General features: G+C 39.2%; 1 protein-coding gene across 2 annotated transcripts in view; it reads left to right on the top strand.

The window, feature by feature from the left end:
* The window catches only part of LOC141999497 (clathrin heavy chain 2), a 58193-nt gene that overhangs the window by 13871 nt on the left and 28054 nt on the right, over positions 1 to 16268 (top strand). For both annotated transcript variants that reach the window (XM_074973006.1, XM_074973007.1), the window contains exons 2-10: positions 2273 to 2480; positions 7622 to 7890; positions 8282 to 8443; positions 9872 to 9985; positions 12441 to 12614; positions 14053 to 14250; positions 14722 to 14922; positions 15061 to 15213; positions 15964 to 16086. In XM_074973006.1, coding sequence (XP_074829107.1) covers positions 2273 to 2480; positions 7622 to 7890; positions 8282 to 8443; positions 9872 to 9985; positions 12441 to 12614; positions 14053 to 14250; positions 14722 to 14922; positions 15061 to 15213; positions 15964 to 16086 — 1602 coding nt within the window. The remainder of the gene's footprint in view (positions 1 to 2272; positions 2481 to 7621; positions 7891 to 8281; positions 8444 to 9871; positions 9986 to 12440; positions 12615 to 14052; positions 14251 to 14721; positions 14923 to 15060; positions 15214 to 15963; positions 16087 to 16268) is intronic.

Here is a 16268-nt window from a genome sequence, read left to right as displayed (position 1 = left end):
TCAGGGCAGTTTTTATTTACTTCTAGTACAATCAGAATGGGGTGTTAGTGTCAATCTCATTCAGTCAGAAAGGGAATCGTATTAGTTTTAGTTGAAGCTTTTAAGGGATTAGCAATAAGATTCAAAAACTCCATAAGCAAAGCTATTAGTTGAGACAAAATGAGACTTGCAGTTTGCTACATTTGGCTCTCTCTAAATTTGACTAGTCACATATTAATTAAAATTAGAACTTGCTTAAGGCTACCTCTCCCCAAAAGATGGGCTCTGAAGTAGAAAACAGTAGAAAGAATCAAATTATAAACTAAACCTAAAGGGCTAAAATCTACAGGAGATGCCCCAAGTTTATAGTAACTTAAGTCATTAGAAGGAGAATCATAAAAGGAGTATTAGATATAGTATTGAAATGGCTCCTTTTTTACTGTGACTGATTGAACCTTAATTATAGGTGGTGCTTTCTGCTGTGCTAGAACAACCACTGAAATTGGAATTTCTTTAACCAAGCCATCACTAGTTCTTGGCTCCCAGCCTCTAGGTTCAACTTTTTAAGCAGATGATAGGTTAACCTATCTATCTAGAGATGTGCTTTACTTGAGCAATAGGAGACTAAATAGCATGGAGATGAATTTGTATGTAGTAATCAAGTAACTGACCAGAATGACTCCAGTTATTGCTTTTCTGGATTTGGTTCATCCCCCCAGTGGAGGTTTTTATGGATGTTCTCAAACTGAACCAGAGCTGGGCATAACTGAATTTCAGTGACACAAGCAGTTGTCACCTGTGTTTGGCAGCTTCACTTCAGAGCCTGACTATAAGCTTTTTAGTGCTGATACTTGCCTAAAAATTTAATGGGGGGGCTGGAGAGGGAGGGAGTGAGCAGCTGTTCCTTTCTTCAGATCTGGACTGGGATTTTCCTCAAGCGCACATGCCTTGCCTTAAACACACAGTCCATTGATTGACACTGACTCAGTCTTGCCCAGTGCAGATACAGTGCAGTTCCAAGTGCATTATTCAGTCTAGGTTTGAATAGAAGTGCAGAAGCTTCTGATTCCCTTAGATTATTCAGGAATGGAGATCACTCAAATTCCCCCCCCCCCCCCCCCCCAATTTCAGTTGAAACTTCCCTTTGGCTTAATCCTGTTGTACTACCTTGTATCTTTACCATTCTAAACTTCCACTTTGAATATTCAGTAATTCTATTCTGTCCTTCGCTTATTTATAAAAGTCTCTCTCCAATTCCTAATTTGTTGCTCTTCTCAGCACCTTCATATTTGTCATTCTGGTACCTAGGAGCCTAGTACCAAAAATAGTATTCCAGAAAGACTCTAAAACTACATGACATAGCTTTCTGCTAGTAGACACTTTAGTCTCCATACTAATGTTACTTCCTGGATACTTGCCAGTCCCCAAAATCTAGTCCAGGATAGATCTTCTATACACAAGATTATTGCACTACTAGGTCTGTTATCAAGCTGCTAGTAGAAGCTCTCCATTAAATAGGCATTAAGGTAGGATATCACCTATAGCTGGGGTTAAGCATCTTAACTAGCATTTTATCCCAGTTTCTAAATCCTGAACTAAGACCATGCAATTTGACACAGTCTAGCTACTTCTGTTCTTTTGTTGGAGTTGCCCTGTTTTGGATTTGTGGTGTTCTTCCTCTGTTACTATTAGAGAATGAGACCAGGTAGGTGGAGAGAGATTTTTATTGGACCAGCTTCTGTTGGTGGAATTACAAGCTTTTGAGCTAAACTGACCTCTTCAGGTCTAGGGAAGGAAGCAGAGTGTCCGAGTATTGTATTGGAGTATGTCAGACATGGTACACTGACAGTTACCTATTGCACAATCATAGTCCAATTAAAAATGCTGATTGCTTACTACCAAACATCTGGTACCTTGGTTCATATTGTCCAATAGAACTGTTCATAAAAGTCGCTCTTGTAGAAAATTCCAACGCTTCAATCTTTTTATCCCAAATTGGGATGGAAAAAATCAAAATAGGAAAAACAGTGAAACCAATTTAGATGACTGACTTATTTAAAAAAAAAAAAAAAAAATCTATTTGAAGTGGTGGTCAGTCTTTTTTTTTTTCCTGTGGAAGGCCAACAAAACCACACTTCCTAATGGGGATTCTCTTCAACCTGTCAGTATTCTATTTGTTTAATTTGTGCTTGCATTCAGATTCTTTGAGTAAGGAGAAATGCCTCCCTTCCAAATAAGCTTATACAAGCCATCAACTTATTAAACAGTACTTTTCTTTCTCTTTTTTATTTAGCTCCAAAACCTGGGAATTAACCCAGCAAACATTGGATTTAGCACCCTGACAATGGAATCTGATAAATTCATCTGCATCAGAGAGAAAGTAGGGGAACAAGCACAGGTAGTGATAATCGACATGAGTGATCCAACTACACCCATCAGACGTCCAATTTCTGCAGAAAGTGCCATCATGAATCCCGCTTCTAAAGTCATTGCTCTAAAAGGTGAGTCGATGTTTTTAGTAATATCTACAATGCAACCAAACATAGAGCAACATTCAGCCAAAAGGCAGCTCTGAGTCTGTAGTGCAACTTAGTTTTATGCAGGACTTGAGTTTCTCATAAGTTTGACTGTATGGTCTTGGTTATAGTATCTACTTTGTCTTGGATTTAAGCGGTTGAGCTTAGCATGTGAATACAGAGGTAGTAAGCCAAAACCCCTGTAGAAATGCATGACTGCATTCCATCCTGAAACTGGGAGGGAATTGGCTATGGAGAGTCCATAAACTTTGGACTCTCCTATTTAAACAAATTTGCTGAAGAGGTCTTTGAAAAGACCTCTAAGTGCCAAGACCAGCGTGCTGAGTGAGCTTTGCAGAACATGTATAGAGAACACATCAGACTACTGTTGCACGGTAACAAATGCAAGAATGAAGGCCACTGTACTGCTTCTTAAAATGTATTCTAAGTCTAAATATGTATTAATGTCCTTAACCTTAAAATATAATACTTAAAATGTGTCTGGAAAGATCCTAATGTTGAAATCACATAAGGACGGCCAGTAGCTTATTGTAAGCTGAAATAATTGTCTAAATAAACATTTTATACTTAAGTTAGCCGAGGTCACAAGACTCAAAATGGAGATTGTCTCTGGTGCTAAAACTTGTGAATGCAGAATATATAATAAACTTGGGAAAGGGGTTTTTGCAATAAGTTTAAGCTAGTTAAGTTGCTTCATGAGCTACCTGAACGCCATGGAATAAAGGCTTCCCAGCCTTTCAGAAAAGCAGAGTAACTTGCAAGCTAGCTGGTGTTTAATCTTGAAATAAATGCTTCACTCTATTACTGACTATGTACTTTTCTTCCTGCATTCTTGTCTTAAACAGATGGTGAGTTTAACTTGTCCTGACATTTCACGTTTTAGTGGTACAAAATGGTCTAATCTCATAAAAAGTACTAAAATATTTACAAATAGCCATTTGATATCTTATTTACTTTACAGCTAATTGGGAATTTGAATCCTCAACTTGGTAACTGCAGCGGGAAGAGAACCTTCTCCCTTTATTGATGTGCTATTGACCATTTGGTTGTTTTGACTATTGACTGTACCAACTAAAGACAATATGTATGTAATTGTAGTACAGTTGGTAGACAAAACTGAGTCGCAATACTTTTATGAGAGACCTTTGCTAGCATGACGTCTTGTGTGCCAGTCATTTCTGCCTAAGTGTGCTATAGTCTGAAGTCATGGTGATATTATCTAGGGGTCCAAGAAATCTGTCTAAAATCTAGTTTTCAAAACTGGAATAGAAAACCTCAAACATATCAGCCTAGATTTGAGGTCAAGGCTGTTAAAGCAAATAGTCAATGTTTTGACTCAAACTCAAATTGTATTTCAGCTGTTGCATGCATTTCCTTCAGACTACTACTGTGAACCACCTCCATGTATGAAAGGTGGGCAGAGGTGCTGAACAATACACTTAATCTTTTTATTGGTATTACCTTGAGGTTCAATACCACCTTGATTGGCCTCCACTCTCCTTAATTGTAGTCTTGGACCCCTGTAAAGCAACCTGTTGGCAAGGAAAGTGCATCCTGTGTACTAGTAAAACTTCATCCAGTACTTAAATGGAAAACTTCGCCTGCCCTGAACTGAAACTAACCTACTAACTATAAAATGAGTTTAGTGTCATCCAGCTTCTAACAATCTAGCTTTATTTTTTACCAACATTAGACTTAGTCAAAAGCAATATTGTCCTGCTGCTACAGTGTGAATGAGCTAATGTAGTCTTGCCAGAGATGTCATTGGACAATGTGTGGTGCCAGTGTACTAAATAAAAATGTTTTATCAAGGTCCCACAAACCTGTGGGGTGACACAAGCGATACAGTATCTCCAGAATGGATGTGGGTGAAGGGGGAGAAGAAAAATTGGTGTTTAAAGACCAGGGATACTGTCACTAGCTTAGCTATCATTGGACAATGGTACATAAATTATGGAACTACAACCATGTGAATCTTTCATAAAAATCCAGTTTCTCAAAAATGTAGACTAGGTCAGACTTTCTCTAGCATTTAATACTTGGCTGCCTGGCTAAAGAGTGGAGCATGCCAAACTTTCCCTGCTGATGGATTGTGAAGACAGCAGTCTAAGCTGTTACATACTGTGCCTTTTTTATAAAAGTATGCACCATGACTGAGTTGCTCACTAATTCTCAAGTTATGAGCAACAGAATGTACAATCTCAATCTCCAAGGGGAAATGAAATATTTCTAAAATTAGCAACTATTATGGGGTGTGGTATAAATGCATAAAAATTGCATTTCTGGATTGCATGTAACATTCCCCTAGTGTTCTGACACTTTTTTGTCCTTGTATCCATGTATTTCTTTCTCTTGCTATGTTCTGTACCAAAAAAGCACCAACAAGTGGGGAATGCCATGTTTTCAGACCGCATTTCCATACATTGATCATGGGAATGTAAAAATGCAATTTCATGCTCTAGTCTTACGAAAATTTACATTCTTCCACCTCTAGTAGAAAAAACTTTTCCTATAAGTAGACTAATGAAATTCAGACTTGCATTGAAAGTGCAACTGAAGTTTTTAAAAACAAAACACTTGAGTTTTGGCTTAATCCTTCGAGGATACTATCCATTGTAAGTCTTTAGACAAGTAAGATAATGGGATATTGGGGGTAGAAGAGCAAAAACCTTGTGGTGACACTTGCCTCTACCCTAACTCCTCGTAGCAGGACATTAACCATTCCAATAAATGTTACTTGGATAATAGATGAAAACTATAACACCATACTACAACCTGCCCCTTAATGCAGTGCTGGGTATAAGAGAAGAAGGCTCTCTTAAACAAGTCTGTTACCTGGTGATTAGGGTCTGTGGGGAAAAAAACTGTACTGTAGGTCTGACAATTTCCTTTTAAGAAATACCATGTTTGCCACTGCTCATCTTGTTCACTAGATCGAGGGATCAATTAGCTGAGTATTCTGCATTTCTAAAACAAGTACTTCAGATATTTGAGCATAGTAGTTGGAATTGCTTCTAGAATTAGACATTAAATATGCACTCTAGGCATGGCTGATCCAGATCCTCCATCCTGAATTAGTGATGCCAGGATGACTTGAGCTGGAAACTTAAGCCCAGAAGACAGTCTTGGTGTCCTTCCTTTATATATATGATACATAAAGACTCCATGAGCAAAATCAGCTTGCCTTAATCCTGCTAATATCGTCAGTTGAGGATATAGCAATTTATAAATATCTGTAGCCCTCCTAAATGTGAAACTAAAGCTTACAGAGGGGGCTGGTGAGAGTAGGATGCTTTCATAGTCACTTAGCAGCTTCTTCCAGAGGAGATAATGTAGCAGTGTTCTGCTTCTTGAAGTCTCTGTACTCATATGGCTTCTGATATCTTGATGTCATGTGTAGGGCTTTTAGTATGTGGCTATGCAGAAGACTTTGAAACAAATCTTCAACCTTTGTAGTAAAAAGGCAAGTCTTTCTGGGTAATGCCTTGTTTGACAATATTCTTTCAAATACTTTCCCTTCTAGATGGTTAGGGGTGCTTTGTCAATTATAAGCTGCCATTTGGGAAATGTGTATTTTGAGTATCAGCTTCATTAAAGGGAAGTCCACTTTACCCTTTTTGGGAAAAATAACTCCACCAGTTATTAAACTATAACTGCTAGTCCCTGGGTAGTCCTATCTGGTATTCTGTTCCCAAGAGACCCACACTCATGCAATAGTCATGGCTCCAGGCTCTAGTTTACTCTTTCCCACCCCACATTAAAGGAAAATCTCTACTTAAATTACTGTTTAATTGCTGCCCACTATCATAGTTAAATATTACTAACCCTCTTATTGGAATGGGAATCAACTTACAGTGGTTAGATATGGTTATGGAGCTAAAAGTCAGGCTAGGGCTTTAGGAATTAAAACAAATGTGAAATTTCACATTTGACTTCTCTTGGATGAAAGGAATGAAGTTAAAACCAAGCTTACAGGGGCTTCTGCATGGAAGGTAACAAGGCATTTTCCTAAAAATCTAAGCCCCTCCCATCTATTTAGCATGGTAGATTCATCCCTGGAAATCTTGTCCCCTAAACTGGCAAATTTTTTTTTTTTGTTCTTGGTAGAAGCTAATATATTTGCCCTCCAAACTGCTAATTGCAGCCCATCCAACTATTGTGCTCTTTTGTAAATAGGTGTTTTTGGAGCAGAGCTGGGTCTGTAAAAGTGACTACAGAACCTGTACCTTTTCCTGTTAAGTGGGAATATATACAACACTAGTGTCTGCCCATAAGTTGGAGAAACTGGGTATCTTTAATTAGTCCACTTAAATGGTACACGGAGAGCCTGCCTAGGTTGTCTTAAAGTAAAAGTCCTTTGAAGCAGATGTTAGGTTCTAACACTACTATAAACTTTGGACTTTCCAAATGTGAGCTGATAAATACCAAAATAAGCAGAGGCATGCTAATTGGAATGCTGTACATAATTTCACTAGACATTATGAACTATGACCTATATCTTTGATCTCTAACTTTAGTATTGAACCACTTATCAAGATAGTCCACATAATATGCCAGTGCTTACTGACTATTCTACCACACCCCTTTGTGTGTGCATATTTCCTTTTGAGTGCAACTTCATATCTGTGTAGCTGTAGGCACTTCACTATAGTTTAATCTTGAGGCAGTTACTTGTGACTTGGAGTAAAGTGTTACCTGGTCAGTCCAGTCTTACCTCAAAGTCAGGACTTGTCTGTGTCCATTGACTCCCTTCTCTAGGACCCAATAAAGAGGAAACTTACACTTTTTTTGCATGCATTTAAATATAAAACACATTGCCATAAAGTGTTCATTGCCTGTGCAGAAATTAATGTTAAATCTGTGTAGTGCAGCATCTGTCACAAGGTCATTGAAATGGCTTATGCTGTAGCTGAAGTCATTCTGTTGGGGCAAAACTATGGCAACTTAACTATCTTTACTCTACTCATCTTTATTGGAATGTTTAAACTGGAAAACTAGCTTATTGTAGCTCAACTTTCTAAGCATACCTCCCAGTACATGCAAATTATAGGGCTGAGTATAATTTAATGTACAGAGGTCTGATTCTTTTGTATCTCCCACACCAGCGGGGAAGACGCTTCAGATCTTTAACATTGAGATGAAAAGTAAAATGAAAGCCCATACTATGGCAGAGGAAGTGATCTTTTGGAAGTGGATATCGGTAAACACAGTTGCCTTGGTGACAGAGACGGCAGTCTTTCATTGGAGCATGGAGGGAGAATCTCAGCCCCAAAAAATGTTTGACAGGCATGCTAGTCTTGCAGGCTGCCAAATCATCAACTACAGGACAGATGAACACCAAAAATGGCTACTCCTAATAGGAATTTCAGCCCAGGTAAGGGACTCTTCAGAATAGTATACAGAAAGTGCATTATGAATGCAGGTATAAATCAGAGGACCATGCAGGAAAATAGGACCAAATTGGAAAAAGCACTTGTTTGCGTCTCATACTGACTGTAGTTTCTTATGTTTAAACAACTTTTTTTTCAAGAGTGTTCTGCAGTAGGTGGGAGACCTTTCCTTAAATGTTTTCCAGCCTTTCAGAAGGATATACAACACAGTAAAAAAATGTTTTTTGCTTCTGTTGTGCTGAAAGTATTTAGTGGTTCAATTCCTATGCTCTTGATGCATGGGCAACTCTTAAATACTTGGAGATGTCAGCTTAAATTTTTTTCCCTTTTTTCTCTTCCCCTCTTTCTCCCCCCCCCCCCCCCCAAATCCATTAGCAAAATCGTGTGGTTGGTGCAATGCAATTGTACTCAGTTGATAGGAAGGTTTCCCAACCTATAGAGGGTCATGCAGCAGCCTTTGCAGAATTCAAAATAGAAGGAAACTCCAAACCTTCCACGCTCTTCTGTTTTGCTGTGCGGAGCCCAGCAGGAGGCAAGGTAAAATCTCTCAACCATACTGACTACTTTCAAGCTAATGTAAATGATCAGTAACCTTATGTCTTAGTTACTACTGGAAGCTTTTCAAATTAAGACCAGTTGTTAAATACTTCTAATTGTGTTAATTTAATGCAATTGACTTCACTAGGGCTGCACTGATGAAATTAAACAAAGTTGACCCCTTGTTTTTTGAGGAATGGTGGCTGTTTACTTCACAGTAAAACAAAGCCTTGACTGAACAGTCTTCCACTTTTCTAAGGAACTTCATAAAATTAATGTAAATATTGAAGGCAGTGAAATACCTGAATCTAAAGGTGCCTTTACTCTCAATCTGAATAAAGCTGTCACATCTTGTAGCATAAAGAAAAGGAGTACTTGTGGCACCTTAGAGACTAACCAATTTATTTGAGCATAAGCTTTCGTGAGATACAGCTCACTTCATCAGATGCATACTGTGGAAAGTGTAGAAGATCTTTTTATAAACGCACAAAGCATGAAAAAATACCTCCTCCCACCCCACTCTCCTGCTGGTAATAGCTTATCTAAAGTGATCACTCTCCTTACAATGTGTATGATAACCAAGTTGGGCCATTTCCAGCACAAATCCAGGTTTTCTCACCGCCTCCCCCCCCACACACTCACTCTCTTGCTGGTTCTTGTAGCATGGTTCTCAGCTGAACAAGCTCACTCTGCCTCTTGTAGGCCTTAAATTGATGGCAATTATAATTATTCCACAAGGCTGCTAAAGCCTAACTGAGTCTCAGATATTATGATTCTGAAGAAATTGGATCCTTGTGCCTTAAATTAAAAGTTGATGGAGTTCTGATCAAACTTTCCAAAATCACAGAATACAATAGATGTGCCACACTTGCTAAACTCTCCTGTAGTGTGGAGAACAACTACTTAGTTTTAATGGGTTGAGTAACATTTCATTAGCTTCTTACAAGATGCAACATCCCTGGAAAAACCAAAAAAATTGCTTTTGGACTGAAATCTTGACAGCCTGTTCATGGCAAACCTTTTGTTCCTGTATTGAACTGTTCAAGATGGAGTACAACTGAAACTGCCTAATCCAAGAGATGGCAGCAATGGTGTCTTAGAACAAGGCTGGTCCACTTTTAATGTGTCTGGGCAGTGCTTTGACTAATGATTTGGAAAATGAGAAATGGTTTTGTCAAAAGCACAGAGCTTCTCACCCTCTTCTAAAAGTTATTAAACCAAGCATTTTGGACAACTTTAGAGTTCTAGAATCATGAATATTGGCTGAAAATCTTCATGGGTAAATTGCACAAAAGGTATTGAAACAGTTAATTGCCTGGTCTGTAGCTTGTTTGGGAAGCTATAGTTGGATAGAAACTACAACTTGTTTCGTAGCAGGATTTTTGCTTACAAACTTTGTCTTGGTGACATGCAATTCCTTCTTCCCAGCTGCATGTAATTGAAGTAGGTCAACCTGCTGCTGGAAACCAGCCCTTTGTAAAGAAAGCTGTTGATGTGTTTTTCCCTCCTGAGGCTCAGACAGACTTCCCTGTGGCAATGCAGGTAAGGTATACAAGAGGGCACATGAAACCCATGTCAAGCTTCTCCCGAACTGGCCAACATAGGCATGTATATAGCATTTCACATATGTGTGGTGGAGGATATGTTGTTGTAATATGTATATGGCACATCTCTGAATAGAATCCTAGAGTAAATGACCTCTGTTCTTGATCCCAAGAAGGTGCATTCACTTCAGGCCATGTTTTCAGTGGGGATATCCACTTTTTTTATGCAGAGTTGCACATGGAGAGCTGACTGAAAAATACCAGCACTTTTCATGGGGAATTAAAAGTTTGGGAATTTTAGGAGACTGTTTTGGCTTTCAGATGCCCAAAAACAAGAACTTGGACCAAACAAGAACAGACTTTGACCAAACACTCTTGATTGAAATTTTAGCCAAAAAAAAAATTTGTGTAGGAAAAACCTGATTCTCCATTTTATGAGCTAGCTGGGAGTCCTTTAGGAATCAAACTTCACTTAACTGAGTTAAACAGTATCAGTCAGAGCCTTCCCTGTAAAGTGACTTCACCATTGCTTCATAGATGTCACTGTTAAATCAGCCATGGATTTATTCTTCTGTAACACAACCAATGCTGGAAGCCTAGCTCTCACTAAAGGTAGAGATCTGAAGTGCAGCCTGAGGAAGACCACTCGACATAAGTCCTACTTCTCAAATGTAGTACTCCAAAACTGCTTCTAATCCACTTCTGTAAAAATTGAACTTGCAATAAAAAGCACCTCACTGGATACAGAAACCTCAAGTTGCCATTACACATGTGCGTTCTATTTCAGAAATTCTCCTACCTATCCAAATACAAACTTTAAAGTCTACTGAAATGAGCTGTAGTTTTGTGACTTAGGGATAAAGCTGGGAATAAGAACTGCAGAATTTCTCCTTGGTCAAGTCATGCTTACTCATCTAAGATGGGGAGACAAGTACTGTTCCTGCACCTGCATATCTGTTGGGATTGCTTAGTAACTCATGAACTCCTGTCAACCCAAAGGACTCTGTTAAGCTATGTATGTTGAACATACATGTGACAAGCCTAGTGCTATATTACTCCAAAAATTCACTTTGAGGAATAATCTCAAAACTAAATTGTTTATACTGATGGGGAATCTAACTCTTAGCAGAATAGTCAACTTTAACAGCTTGACATTGGATTTCATTTTTTAGGTTAGGTATAATGGTGTGTCAGACTTTACAGTAACTACTTTCAGTGACAGCCTGAGAAAATTGCTCTCTGTACTACAGTAACATCTAGGGATCAAAATCCTAGGTCAGGGCCCCATTGTGTTAGGTGCTAGCTTCTGCTCAAAGAGCTTGCAATCCAAGCATATGACAAGAGATTATGAACTGTATGGTAAACAATGATCATAGCAGAGATTTTTAAGTTAATGAAGATCTTGGCTGCTTAGTGTGTCTTGACAGGGCAAATACGTACATCTGCACTTAGATTTGATAGGCACATGATGGTGCAAGAAAACAATGAATAAGCCATTGCGTTTGACTCCTAGATTTTTCTAGATGGTGTCATTCAATATCTCCACTCTTTACTGGATGTAATTCCCACTTCCTTTGTTCAGATCTCATGATTTGAGAACTAGCATAAGGAGTCAAATTTATCTCTTGACCAGATTTGTCTCTGAATTTTTGTAGTTTTCCACTATAAGTTGCAAAAGTGCTAAAATAACATCTTTGGCTGTCATAGATGTGAAATTGCCAGCCAGCATAGTACAACTTTTTAGCGGAAGATGCTTGTTTAATTTTAGGTGACTAGCTATAGTGAGCAAATTTGGCACTATGATCTTGGGTAACAATAGACAGCTGCCTCTTAACCTAACAGTATCAGTGGATTAAAAAATTTCACAAGCAGTTATATACTGGTGGCTTTACTTCCATTTGAGGCTTTCAGTCATAAAGCCATCTCTCAACACCACTGCTTAACATGTCGTCTCCATTGAATTAATGTCAAAGTGAGACTTGCATAATTTTACAACTACATTGAAATTTTTAGGTTAGCTGACCGACTTCTTTTCTAGGAAGGCCAGCCAGATTTGAATAGAGAACAGTGGGATTGTAGTACTAGTGTTAACACTAACAAACTCTTAATGCAGATATTAAAGCTTGCATAATTAACATTCTTGCTTAGCCATGCAACATCCTAGCTTAGCCACACCTGGGATATCTTAACTTCTGTCTTGGAGACAGATGTCTTGTCTTCTACCTGCCACTAGTATGGAATTGCAGTTCTGTAAGTGACCAGCAGGATTGTTACACTCCTTCCTTGCAAGCTGAGAGCTTACAGCTGCATCTTCACCTTTTTGCCAACCAAACAATATAGTGAGAATATTTTCCTTCTACACAGCACTGCCTTAGGTTTCTTGTAGCTTGTATTTTGACAGCTCACTGAAACTGTATATTCAAATGTTCCCAATTGTCTTTCCCTTTTGGCAGATTGGAACCAAGCATGGCGTTATCTACCTGATCACAAAGTATGGATACATTCACATGTATGACTTGGAATCTGGAGTGTGTATTTACATGAACCGTATTAGTGCTGACACAATCTTTGTAACTGCTCCTCATGAACCTTCCTCTGGCATTATTGGTGTGAATAAAAAAGGACAGGTAAATTGGGTCCTGTTGGCTCTTGAGCCTCTTAACTGAGCATAGGAATACTCTAGTGACTTCTGCACAGGACAACTAAAGGCATAGTCAATACCATTTATCTAATCAAGAGTACCACACACTTGTTTAGATTATGATAATAATAATATACCAAGGATTCATTAAGATATCAGACCTCTGATTTACACTGTCACAACTGTACAGGAAAGTGTTTTGTAGTGTAAGGAGGAGCACAGGAGAACAATCTTCAAACTCAGTCAAACATTCTGTTCCCACAGTTCCTTACTGAACTTGAGAGAACTGCTCTCCCAGTTTTGAGCAAGATTGTTTGTTTGTTTTTAAAAGGCAACTATATAGTGCATATGGCAGGCAGCTCAAGCTTGTTATGGTTTGTTCATTGTTTAGTGAATACAATAACAGGCTTCCCTGTATCTGGCCACTTATTTCTTGTGTGGTTTGACAATCCCTTCTCCACCTTCCTCTCCTTTTTAGTCTGATGGGAAATGGCAAGGAAACTTGCTGTGACTTCAGTTGACTCTATTTAGACCACGTATAATGCATGTGTAGAAAATTGTTACCACAATCCAAGACACTCAGCATGCCAACTTGCAACACTAGCATGTACTTGGAATAGAAAAGTTCCTTTTAATGTGCAAAAGGTGTGCCACTGAATAGCTGCTTAGAGAACATGCCTCTCCAGACTTACGATGTAAAACGTTCCTTAATTAAATCTCAAAGGAAATCTAGCACCTGAAACTGTTCTAACACTTATTTGCCATGATAGTGTTGCTGATTGATGTATTCATTGCTGGCATACCTTCATATATCCAGTAAAGTGAGCCAATGGGCACTCCACAAACTTCAGATTAGCATTACATACTGCAGTGTGTAATAGTAGAGGCCTCAGCCCAATTGTGAAGGGCACTGTACAAACATAACAGAATGCCCTTTCCTCAAAGATTATCTAGCCTTAAAGCCTACAAAACTTTAGAGTAGTAAGGAGAAACAGTGTGGTGAAATTGCCCTCCGTTATAGGTTTTGTCTTTTAGACTGTGGGTAGACCAGCGGTTCTCTGACTTTTGTACTGGTGACCCGTTTCACATAGCAAGCCTCTGAGTGCAATTTACCCCCCTCTTATAAATTAAACTCTCTTAAAATATATGTAAGACTGTTATAGATGCTGGAGGCAAAGCAGGGTTTGGGGTGGAGGCTGACCGCTCAGAACCCCCCACCATGTAATAACTCACAACCCCCTGAGGGGTCCCAAACCCCAGTTTGAGAACTCCTGGGGTAGACTGACAAGCTGAGTTCTGAGATACAAAACAAAGCTATAGTTCTCTATTGATGAGCTGCTTGGACTCTTAATTCCTTTGCTCTATTACTTTGAGCTGCTATTTTCAGCAGGATGCTCCTGTTAAGGCTTTTTTGTCCTTTCCAGGTGCTTTCAGTTTGTGTTGAAGAAGATAACATCGTGAACTATGCTACAAATGTTCTCCAGAATCCAGACCTGGGTCTGCGTATGGCTATCCGCAGTAACCTGGCTGGGGCAGAGGAACTGTTTGCCAGAAAGTTCAATACACTCTTTGCACAAGGAAGCTATGCAGAAGCTGCTAAAGTGGCAGCATCTGCACCAAAGGTGAGTGCTTTCAAAGATGAAGACTAAGGATTAAAGGTGATTATTCTAACATCCTAAATACACAACTAACTCTGCCACTTGGCAGTTACTGCACTTTCAGTCAAATGTGTCTTCATCTTTGAGTTACAGATAAATTTGGGTTAACTTAATGTACAAAGAGTAAATTGATACCAATATGTTTCTAGTTGAAGAATCCTAGCTTGTTGTGGACCCTACAGAAGACAAGTAGCTTTTCACTAACAGCTCCGTTCTAGGTTGGGCATAGTATATAGAGAAGAGCATAATCAAAAGCCTCTTGTTGTTGGATCAAAGAACTGATGGCAAATTTAAAAATACCCAAGACGTCAGCATGTTTTGGGTTGGTTACTACACAAATACTTCAGGTACAGAAAAAGGCAAGGGTTATTCAGATGGATGTAACTGAAACCCTTTTTAAATCATGGCTCTCTTCCCCTTCCCGGTATCTTTCAGGGCATCCTGCGTACCAGTGATACTATCAGGAAGTTCCAGAGTGTACCAGCCCAGCCTGGGCAGGCCTCTCCTTTGCTGCAGTATTTTGGTATCTTGCTTGATCAAGGGCAGCTTAACAAATTTGAATCTTTAGAACTCTGCCGTCCAGTCCTGCAACAAGGGCGCAAGCAGCTCCTGGAGAAATGGCTGAAGGAAGATAAGGTAGGCAAATGTTTTGGTTTAAACTTTGCTGCAGTATGTGTCTTGAGCCAGTAGACTGTTACATGTTTATGTACTTGGTTCATCTTCACTATCTATCTCTCTTTCTGCCTAATCATCAAATGCTACTTCTGCTTTCAGCTGGAGTGCTCTGAGGAGCTAGGAGACCTGGTGAAGACAGCTGATCCAACCCTTGCACTCAGTGTTTACCTTCGTGCTAATGTGCCAAACAAAGTCATTCAGTGCTTTGCAGAAACTGGTCAATTCCAGAAAATAGTGCTCTATGCCAAAAAGGTAAATGTTTTTGTTACAGGAGTAAGATTGTGTAATACCTCTACTGCTAGACTCCTAGTACATATCTGTGTGCAGTACTCTAACCTCTACGTACTCTGGGTATCTTCCATGAGATAAGACAAGGACTTAAACATTTCAGAGTCTGTAAAGCTGATAATCAGTTGAGAGCTGCCTTGCTCAATTTTCATGTTGACACTCATTTCTAAATGAATCCTGATGCAGTTCTGTCATGTTGCAGGAGTAAGCATCAGCTTAGCCCATGAAGAATCTGAACTCCAAAACTCTCTCTATTTTGGAACACTGGAGAACATGGCCTTAGAAACCAGCTATATAATGGAGACTGAACTGGGAAGATAATATCTGCAGTTTCGTTTGTGATCACAAATACAGTAACTTGCTTGTCCTTTGTCTCCCCACCTTAAACTTTGGACAGCAGTTGGTCTAAAGCATTCCCCACAGACTAGTCTTCAAGTGTAGACTGAGCATCTCTTCCCCAGCTGGAAACATAACCATGTAGACTAGCGCAAGCTTTTAAAATCTGTCTTAGTTATTAGTGTATGTGGAAACTTTAAACACTCTTTTCACGCTTGAGATGTGATAGTCTTGTGTGACTAGGTTGCATTGTGCAGGGAATAAACATGTCTGCAACAGGTGTCATTGAACTACAGTATGAATTGTGAGCAGAATCTTGTAAATTCCTAAGCATTTCCAAGGAGCTGTGACTACTAAAATTGTGTGTAATTGTTCTAGGTTGGCTACACACCAGACTGGATCTTCTTGTTGAGAAGTGTGATGAGAGTCAGCCCAGAACAGGGACTGCAGTTCTCTCAGATGCTGGTGCAGGATGAGGAGCCCCTGGCTAATATTAACCAGGTAAAAATGTGAAGCTGGTAATGACTTAGTTTAATGGACATGTAGTGGTGTGTTTGTAAAATAAAGTCTAATCCAGTGAACTTTGCTATACTCCTAGGATCTGAATTAGCTTGATTTGGGCTGGCCTATGGGCATACAGTGTCTCTAGTAACACTAACTTCAGAAATGGCTGTAGATTGAGT

The sequence above is a fragment of the Natator depressus genome, chromosome 15 (genome assembly GCF_965152275.1).
Source record: "Natator depressus isolate rNatDep1 chromosome 15, rNatDep2.hap1, whole genome shotgun sequence".
NCBI lineage: Eukaryota > Metazoa > Chordata > Testudines > Cheloniidae > Natator > Natator depressus.
The sequence above is the reverse complement of the archived record's forward strand: the minus strand, read 5'-3'. Positions and strand labels throughout refer to the sequence as shown.